Raw genomic sequence first — 10,575 nt, 5'->3', positions numbered from 1 at the left:
AAAACTTTTAGTATAAGTAGCAAAATCTTAAAGAGCCTTCTAAAGTCACATAAGCAGAATAGTAAAAAAAAAAAAAAAAAAAAAAAAGAATGGCTCACACTCTTTTTCCAGCAGTCCACTACATTTCTGCTCTGCTTGCCATAATATGGAATGGAAATGGTTAGTGTGGTAGAACTTGTGCTGCTCAGAGCAGGAGTAGCCATCTGCTGTACTTCTTTGGCCTAGGCCCGCTCTTTCTCCTCTCTCAAAGCCTCTGCATACTTTTCATGGTAGGATCTAGGATCCTGCTTAACAATACTGGCATAAAATTCCAAGACTTTCATCTTGGTGGTTTCAGCATAGGCCCTTGGGCCCCATAGGTACTCATAGCAAGGAGGACAGCTGTTGTGCACCTGTCTGTATTCCACATAGCCTTCCTGCACAAAGTATTCAGTGATGAGGCTCTTGGGCTCCCCAAATATGAAATGATTCACCCCAGCATACAGGCCTAGGCTATTCATCACATCCCAGAACACCTCCTCACTGACACAATTGTCCTCTATGAAGATGACGCATAGTACAATTATCACCAGGCCTGTCTTGGGTACACCTAGAACCCCATGCATCATCCCATCATAGGTAATCCCCAAAGCAGGAAAAAGGAAATATGCATGAACAAAAGGGTCCACCTCCATCATGTCAATACCAAAGATCAACATCAAACATTCACAGGCCTTACTAAAGATCACAGAATAGTATTCCTCATAATCTCTCATGGTCCTATTCATCATTTCTGCCTTGGTGGTTAGCTCCATCCTTCGAAACTTAATGAGCAGGAATCTCACCAAATCAACTATCTTTCCATTTAGTATACTCTGTTGGGAAGACTCAGGCTCAGCCACATCCCCTTCTTCATTGTCAGAGGCTTCACCAGATGATGCCCCTCCCATGGTAGTGGGAGGAGCAGAAGCTCTCTCAACACTCTGGGGACCTGCAGACACATCCCCTGAGGCAGTGGCAGTGGCTTCTGCCTCTCCTGCCTCAGTTATGGGGACCTGGACACCCTCCAGGCCCCTTTCCTCCCTTTGGGCCTGAGGGCTATTTGAGAGGTTGATGTTCTGGTTGTTCTCAGTAGAATCCATCTTGCGTTTCCTTTGCAACAGCAGGCAGGCCACAACACAAGTCACAGGGATGAAGAAAGTCACAAGCCTGAGAAAGAAGGAAAAATGTTAGGCATCTCTAACTCTATCCCCGAGGCAGCTCTCAAAAAAGCTTGCTACAGGAGTTGGTTTGGCTAATACTCTAAGGCCAAATAACTACAGTGCTGCATACACTCTTAAAAGCCTTAAAGAGGAAAAGACTATGGTTTCTGCAGGCTCACCACTCGTCTTGCCTGAGGCAAATACCCAAAAGTTCTGTATCTCTGCAATGCAAAGAAAGGAAGTAGGGTGCCTCACATGTCCTTAAACCAGGTCCTAAGAAGTACAAAAGGTAGCCCAAATTAATATAGCCTGACTTTCCTACATTTGAGGCCAGTTTGAGCCTCACATGAATAAATGTATAAAGGAAGAGGTTGTTCCTTTGTCTGTATTCCTTAAGGCTAGGTTCTGTTTTATGACACAGAGGGAAGTTGAGGTGAAGGGGTGGGGAATACACCCAAAATGTCTAGGTTTTCTCACTGCTGACAGGAAGACAGGAAGGTACTGAGTCTCTGTGTTGGGCTGATGGGACTGCCTCATGTATCAACTTCGTACCAATGTACCTGATCCTCCCTCTGATTAATTGAGTCAAAATGTTATTAACAGTACTTTCAGCTTCTTTAGACTAATGCCTGGAAATAACACAGGGAATTCAGACTTATGACCTTGCACAGCACTGCTGTGGAGAAAGAGTTTCAGGGAAGAATTTTTTAGGACCCATTTTTGTGCTATGGGCTGGAGTTCCCTCCAACCATCCTCTGAGGTCCTTACTAGAACTTGTCAGATCCCAGAAGCCCTGTGGTTAACCACGGTCTCCCATTCTGTTCACATTTCTCCCCTCCCTGAGATTATTAAAGCCCTGGAGAGCAGACGGAGTCAGTATGGAGCTTGTACTGTACAGACTATAAATGCCAGGGGTCATGGCTCAGGGCCATTAATTGGCTTTCTTACTTAAACTAACTCAGGGAAGAGGTGAGAATTTGAGGGTAGATAAGGTCTGATGTAAAGGAAAAGTCTCAAGAATAGGCAAGATGAACTTCAGGTAGACTTTGGGAACCCATATCTCAGAAGAGATGAGGCCAGGTCATGAGGTCATCATGGCAGATCCCACATAGGATTGGATGAGATGTGTCACCAGCTCACATCTCCATATGTAGCTACCTCCTCTGAACTGACATTAATCCTAGGATCAAGTACATCTTCTCCCAGAGAACTTTCACCAAAAAGTATGCAACTAAGAGTAAACCCTCAACCCTAGGCACCCATTCAGGGCTCTCAGGCATAGTCTGAGCTATACAGACTGCAGTTCTTTGTTAGTAGATGTAGGGTTTCTTTTTACCTTTAGTCCTCACTGATTGCAAGTGTCAGCCCAGTCCGTGGCATCCATCCTCAGCCCCTTCCCCTGGAATATTTGGTTTGAAGCATCACTCCAGCCCCTGGCCTGGGAGTTGCCTTGGTCCAGAGGACTCCACCTCCAAAAAAGCCCAAGCACTAATGCCTCCCCAGGGAGGGTCAGGACCACTCCCACAGGCTATTTAGGCTGCTGCTGGAAAAGGAAACTAGTGGTCTTCCGGTTTTGTGTGGTTCCCTCCCTTTCTCTCTTCCCCTCACTATGCTCCTGGCCACCCAGGAGTGCTGTAGTAAACGTGGGCAGCTTTTATTCGGCCTAATTTTGTCTGATTGGAATTATTTGTGTTGGTGGAGAGGCTTGTCTTAAGAATATTTCTAATATTCACCATATTTCTTACCTGGATTGCTGACAGATACTGGAAACCTCCCGCTGATCTCAGGTGGTTCCACTGCTGCTTTGGTGATACCACACAATGTATGGGCTCACATTCCTGAGGAGGTAAAAGAAGTGAGGACAAAGTCCATCTTGAGATCCCTAGGGATTTATCAATATAGGAAGTAGAATTAAGAGGTTTCCTCTTTTGTCTTGAGGATTCTGGAGGTTATCCAAATTCTCCTCATATGGCCCCTGTTGACCCTTGGATCCATCATCAGGCCAAACCTGATTCCCCACTTAAATCTCTGAACAGGAAGTTAGAGATGACATTTTTGGTCTCCAGTCTTCCACAGAACCATTATGGGCTGACAGTTTGTAGGTGAGGGCATATACATTTTTTTTTCATTTATAATATCAGGTGTATTTTTGTTCCTCCTTTAGGGCCCTGGTACTGTACCTCTCCAGATCTAAAGCCTTACTCCTTAGAAGTACTCTGCCCTCATCCTACAGGGTAAAAAAAAAGGGGGGGGGGGGCTTGAATCTTATTACTCTTCCTTGACCCTGCCAGTAATTAGGAAATGGAGGCCCACCTATGATCTAAAGGACAAAGATCTCTTTTAAACATTTGGGTCCCACTCGGTGCCAGATGCATTAAACTGGGAAATCTCTACCTAGAAAGTGTCTCTGCAGTGCAGTTTCTGCTTTCACATGGATTGATAATTTAGTTACCTCCCCACAAGGAACCTCATATGCATGTGTGTGGGGTGGAACAGGGACCTGTTTAAAGTCATCACCAAGGCATCCCTTGAACTTGACACATGGCTCTAAGTCCCCCAAAATCCCAGAAGGCAGTAACTGAAGAAAGGGGAGAAGCTCATTCCCATGAATCAGCCTTAGTTTGTAACAGTATGGTCAAAAGTATACAATATAGCTTTTTATCTTAGCCTATCTATCTGGAGACAGGTTTCTCAAACTACTCCCTGCACTCATCTTGATGGACAGATGCCTGGTCACCTCCTCTTTCTAGAGTCTCCTGTACACTAACTCATTGGAGAGTATGAGGAAGAAACTAGTTCCCCAAGAAGACCCCAGGCAAATTAATGCTTAAGTTTGTTCTAGTTCATTGACTCTCAACCTTCCTAATGTGACAACCTTTTATTATAGTTTTAATACAGTTTCTCTTTTATGGTGACCCCCAACCATAAAATTACTTTTGTTGCTAATCCATAACTGAAATTTCACTACTGTTATGAATTGTAACATTAGTATCTGTGGTTTCACATGGTTTTAGGTGACATTGGTGAAAGGGTCTTTTGATTTCCAAAGGGGATACAAAATAATAAGTTGAGAACCACTGATCTAGATCCCTCTGCCTCTCCACATGTGCACACAGAAAGTGAAAGTGAAGTCATTATCTATTTAAAGAGACCTCTAAGAATCTCTCTATATTTGTCTCCAGTGAGCACATAAGCAAAGGGTTTATTACTAAAAGAGGATCCCCATTTGGTACATTGCTCATCACAGAGGTACAGCTATAATATTGTGGGACCCTCTTTCGAATTGGAGTTTTCTAAGTCTATTGTCCAGTCAGACTTTAATCCTGGACAAGAACTTTTTCCTCATAACCCTGAAAACTTGCCCGTGCAATTCGGAAGGATGGGCTTATACCTACAAAAAGGCCCCACTTGGAGCCATACTAACACTCTGTGTCAGACTGCATTATTTGGGGTCTTTTAACCTTGAAAGAGGACTTTGAGCCCACCCTCAGTTCTCACCTGGGCTCCAAAAGCACAGTAAGACCGTCTCCCTTCCAAGAACCTCACAAAATGGCTCTGAGCCTTTGAAGTACCTGGAAGCAGAAAGCGTTGACTAGAGTTCTGCCTTTCAGAAACCTCACAAATGGCGCTGACCCTCCCAAGTACCCGGATGTGGATAGTGCTGACTGGAACTCCGCCTTTAGGAACCTCACAAAATGACTTGAGCTTCTGAAGTCCCTGTATGCAGAAAGTATGAAGGACTCCCTGCTTCCAGGACACTCACAAAATGACCGAGTCCCTTAAGTTCCCAGATTCAGAAGGCATTAAGTGTACTTAACCTTTTCCAGAACCCTCACAAAAGGGCTGTGAGTCTCCCAAGTCCCCGATACAGAAAACCTGGTGCCCTATCTCTGAATTGCGTAAGTCCCCAGATGCAGAAGGCGCTAAGAGTACTTACCTCTTCCAGAACCCTCACAAAAAAGGCCGTGAGTTCCCCAAGTTCCTGGATAGAGAAAACCTGGTGTTCTGGCTCTGAATTGGCTAAGTCCCCAGACGCCAAGGCGCTGAGTGTACTTCACCCTTCCAGAAGCCTTGCAAAATGGCTCTGAGGCCCTAAACTACCAGGAGGCGGATGTGAAACAGCAGGGAGGGGATCATTTCCACAAATCAGCACTGAGGAATCTTCTAGCCTCCAGGAACCTCACAAAAGGGCGCTGAGTCATCCAAGTCCCGGATGCAGATGCGGAAGTTTGGGAGCATGCTCATTACTACAACACTGCCTGGATTTTATGTAAGACCCTCAAAACAATACAATGTAGCTTGATTATTCAAGCGTCTCCATCTAGAATGGGTTTCTGATATCCACAATCAGCTTCCATCTGGACTCAAAAAATCACGTTGTCCTCTTCCCTCTGGGAAACTGAAATGGCTCCGACCAGCAGAATCTCCCCACCCCCTTGAGGGAGATGAAAGGGATACTCTCAACAAGTCAGTCCAGTTTACAGCAGTGCACATCAACCTGGAATAACGATACTATCTGTTGTCTCGCTATCCAGAGTAGAGTTTCCACATTCCACTCTCAGTCCTACTTGTACTCTGCAAGCCAGACACCCCTCTATCCCTCCAGGACAGAAAACTGCTTATTCTGAGGACAGAGCAAAGAAAATAGGAGGGTCTCTTTTTTCTACGTTTATTCCAACTAAATCTAGGCTGACCCTGGGGATGACACTGAATTTTGTGGGGACCTCCTGTTTTCAAAGGGCCACTGTAGTCCACCTTGAACTCTCTCTTACACTCTGAAAATACCATAGGGAATGGCTGTCTCTTGTCTAGAAAAATCACAAAATAATCCTTCATATCCCAAGCCCTTATATGTGGGTGTGGAATGGTGAGGAGGGGCTAATTCCTGAAGTTAACACTGAGGGATCCCTCAAAATTAGGGTTACTCAAAAATTGTTAAAACTTTCCTAAGTTCTCTGAGGAAGATTCATAAACAAACATCAAGTGAGTGTTTCTTCTAGTTAGTCAGTCCCTTTGGTGGAGAACTGTCTGTCTAGAATGGGGCTTCTACAAACCACCCTCACCAGTCCCTCTCCACTTTAGGAATCTTGGAAGGTATCTATTATTCACAGAATACTGGGGTGGAAATAGGAGATGGGGGCTTTTGCACACTATGGGTCACAATTTGATGTCACACTTACCACAGGGGATCAGTGACATTAATTATTGTCCCTCCATGTAGAAGAGAAGTTTTGTAGTCCAGCCTAAAACCTCACCTTAACTTCAGATGACACTGGCACTCTCCAGTCTAGGAAACTCAAAATCTAGTTCCCTGCAGACAGAAAGGCTAAATTCATAGAAGGGAGTCCCAGCTATGTGGCAGGCTTACCAAACATGCAAGTCCATCATTTGGTAGCTTTATCTGGAGTGGGGCTTTCTCAGTCTACCCTCAAGCTCTCACCTTCACTCTGAAAGGACTCAGGCCCTCAGCACACCATCAACCTTAGAGCTTGGCTCCCATTCCCACAGTTCACAAATAATGATGTAGGGGAGAGAGGATAAAATGTATTTCTGAACCCATTTTGTGAAGTCTAGAAAACATGGTTAGAGCCAGATTATTCAGTGTTAGTTTATGTTGGCTGAGGCTCTCTAACCCATTCTTAGATATCTCTTGACTCTTGCAAGTGCCCAGGCTCCGTCTGTTCCATATACCTGACATGCTGAACTTTGATTAATATACTCACTTCCATAAGTCTATGTTGCCCCACTCAGTGTCCACCTCATCTAAAAGCATGCCCAAGACTACCCTGAGTTATCATATTTTATTCTGTGTCCCACACTAGTTTAATCCTAGTAGACTTTGGATATTTCCCCATTTTTGGGGTTTTCATGTACAAATGTTTTCTTTTCTACAAGCAAGACATAGAAAAGAGCCCTTGTACAACTATGACAATACTGTTTCATCCCAGATTCTTAAATTTCCTTCCCGCTCTTTGCATAAGCCTTTTCCCTCAAGAATGTCTTATAAATCATCCTGTTTTGACTAATATTTCCTTACAGAACTTAGTAAGGCTTCTTACCTTCTAATATTCAAGTTGGAGCACAACAACTCCTGAGAATGTGGTTTCATGACCATACGAAGTACCTAGTGTCCCTCTACCACCACACCAACAATGCCCTGTACTGTTTGATTTCTGCACAGGCCATACTAACTATCTAAAATTGTTTCATTTGTTGTATGTTCAGCTTCTCTGCCAGAAGCAAACTGTTAGTCACTGGAGAATGGTTCCGCATCATTTGAAATTTAACCTATGTCAGTGCAGGAAACTCTGAAACAATGACAAATATACTAAGCAGAAAAACTGTGGCCCTGAAGCCTCATACCCACAGTAGAACACATTTGAGCACAGATGCAGGAAAATCTTCTCCAATACTGACAGAAGCCCCCTTAAACACTCACCTCTGGGCTATTGTAGAGGATGCCTCTTGCTCTCTGATGCCATCTTCTCATCCAATTGAAGATGCAGGAAGCAGCCCCTACATCATAACTTTGGAAACACTATTGCTTCCATGAATAACTGAATGGAATTTACATTTCCTTTCCTGGGGATCATGTATTCAGCTTTTCTGCCAATACAGGATTCAGGGCAATTTTTTTTTATTAGCATTATCTAGTCCTCATTTTCTTTCAGTCCTGAAACCTTAATAAAAATAGGTGTTTGGAAAGTGATTTGATCTCTATTTCCACTAAATTTTGATCAAAGAAAGATGTCAAATCATAATGATCTCTACTGGTTACTACATGAATATATTCTGTCCAGCTGTTGTTGGAACAAGAATTGTTGAAGGATTTATGAGAAGAAAGTGAGTGCCCATCACCTGTATAAATCAATGACCTTTCATTCTTGTCTACATCTGACTCATTCATTCAGTTTTCATACCTGTAACACATTGATCAAAACTTTGCACTCTGATATTAAATGACACATCAGTCCCTCTTCAAACATTGGGAGACTATGCTGCAGTGAGCCCTCTGCTTTTAGCTACTTTCTACAGCTGGATATATGGGTGACCCAAGAGGAAGCTCATATGTACTGCAATCATAGAGCTTCCCAACTAGCAGCCAAGTACTGTGAGGATGGGTCACCTTAATTAAACTGTAGTTTCCCTCCTTACCAGAACTTAGGAGGAACAAAGGAAAGATCACATTCAGGAAACCCTCACTCGTGGCTTAAAACTGCTTGGAGGTGTTAGACAGACTAAGGACTCACTAGGCAATGACAGCACAGATGAGAATCTAAGTAAGTAATGCTCAATAACTCTGGCATGCTTCATGAAAACTAGATCTCTTGCCTCACCTCCATGTGCTTTGTTTCCTGGGACTTCTTCAGGGTATGAACTGGGTGTATCTCTCTATAAATGAGAGAGCAGTTGTTCCTGAACCCAGCATTCCCTAAGCTGTTACTGTGGCCAGGGAACCACATTTGTGCAAACAAGACAAAACAGCTCTTGTCTGAGATGAACCCAGAGATTCTATGTTAGCACAGATTCTGAAGAAATAGGTATAGCCTCAGGTAACTCCCAAGTGCCTAACATGAGGTGTGTGTGGGTGTAGGGCAAAATGCTACCAGAATCTAACAAAAATGTCTAAATCTCTCTAGGAGGCAGTGAGGGTGACATTTAAGCTGTGTCATTAATGAAAGGAGCATCTAGGACAAGATGGAGGAGGGCTGGAAGTATTTGGAGAATTCTGGTTGAACCTGTTATGTCAGGAATAAGAGTATACACAGCACTGCAGGACCCTAAATGTGGTATGCGACGTGCCTGGTTTGAAATTTGATGCTGGTTCCTGAACACAAGAATGCTTGACAAGGTAAATGGCTTAGGTATGGGTTGAACATGGATAGAATTTGACTCTACAAATTGAACCAGTGTGTATGGAAAAGTGGAGGGAACAAATCCTGGAGACTGGCAGTGTTATCCAGCTTCTCAGCAGGGAAGTCAGACAAGAAATGTGTACTATCCTCAGGAAGTCAGCTAGAAGACCTTAAGGAGGAACATGCTTTTTTATAGGTATTGCAAAGGAAGAGACTTGGACCTTGATTCCTAAGTCACTGTGCATGACTCTGTAAGGAAGCATGGGAACAAAGCACAGGGACATTGAGAGAAACTACTGTTACTAAATGTAGTAGGGAAGACAGGATAGCTAAGTTTTGTGATTATATTGGACTGTGTCTTGGAAGACTTGTTACTTTAGCCAGAAGGCCAGGGGAATAAGGATTTTCTCCTCACTTAAACAATAAGTATTAACAAAAAGGGATCACTGGCAGTTATGGATAGTAGTAGGTCTTGGAGGAAGGAAGGATGGCTTGAACGTTGTAGCCTTTCGGTATATGTCTTAGCCTGAGGCTGCCTGGATCCCAGGAAGAGTCCATGCCTTTATGCCTTCCGTCGTTGTGGTATGACACTATTCCTGAGGATAATAGGAATAATAGGAAACCAAAAATAATCTAAAGTAAGTCTACCACCAAAGTCTCTTTTGGTGAACTAATGAATTTTAATGGCGTTACGTAACTCAATGTGGGTGCCTTCATTGAAGATCTGTTGGTAAGATAAAATACCATAGCAAAGGAACTTGTAATAAAAAGGGTTTATTTGGGCTTATGGCTACAGAGGACTAAGACTTCATCACCATTATGGTATAGATACATGGCAGTAGGCAGGCACAGCAATTGGAGTAGCAAGCTGAGAGCTTATATCCAGAACCACAAGGCAAAAGCCAAGAGAACACACTAGAAGCCACCAATGGATTTGAAAACCCAAAAGCATGCCTTCAGTGACATACTTTCATGAGCAAGGCTTCATCTCCTAAACCTATGCAGTATCTACAACTCTCCAGAACTATAATATTCCTTTCCCTGAGCCCCAGAGTCTAATGCCTATATCAGACTGCAAAGTGCATTTAACTCAACTTCAGAAGATCCATAGACTTCACAGCCTCAACAGTGTTTAAAAGTCCATAGTGTCTTCTAAGACCAAAGGCAATCCTTTTACACTGACTTCTCAGGAAAATAAAAAGCAAATTACACACTTCTAATACACAATGACATAGAATATATATATATATATATATATATATATATATATATATATATATATATATAATAAAGCAAGGGAATAAGGGATCAAAACAAAGACCAAAACCAGTAGGGCAAACACCAGAGTTCCTTGACCAGTAATAAGGGTTTAGTTTCAGATATCAGATGATTGCGCTCATCCTGCTTTGTCATACGCAGCTTACATTTCTCTGTTTGGCTCCTTTTATGACCTGTGAGAAGCTATCATTAACAGAAGTCTGCTGACTCTGTCATCAACAACATCTTGGGGTCTCTACCTGAACCAAGGCTTCATTTTC

General features: G+C 43.1%; 1 protein-coding gene across 1 annotated transcript; it reads right to left on the bottom strand.

The window, feature by feature from the left end:
- Window positions 1-221: 221 nt before the first annotated feature.
- On the bottom strand, window positions 222-1,121 carry LOC119805507 (melanoma-associated antigen 11-like). The gene has a single exon (XM_038317464.1). It carries the CDS (start codon window positions 1,119-1,121, stop codon window positions 222-224), a length of 900 nt encoding a protein of 299 aa, XP_038173392.1.
- Window positions 1,122-10,575: the final 9,454 nt, after the last annotated feature.

This window comes from Arvicola amphibius, chromosome X, assembly GCF_903992535.2.
Source record: "Arvicola amphibius chromosome X, mArvAmp1.2, whole genome shotgun sequence".
Lineage (NCBI taxonomy): Eukaryota > Metazoa > Chordata > Mammalia > Rodentia > Cricetidae > Arvicola > Arvicola amphibius.
Note: the sequence above shows the minus strand (reverse complement) of the source record. Positions and strands in the feature narration are given on the sequence as shown.

What these genes read in the sequence shown, in the direction of transcription:
- LOC119805507 (XM_038317464.1), bottom strand. Translation starts at nt 1,121, where the DNA reads ATGGATTCTACTGAGAACAACCAGAACATCAACCTCTCAAATAGCCCT.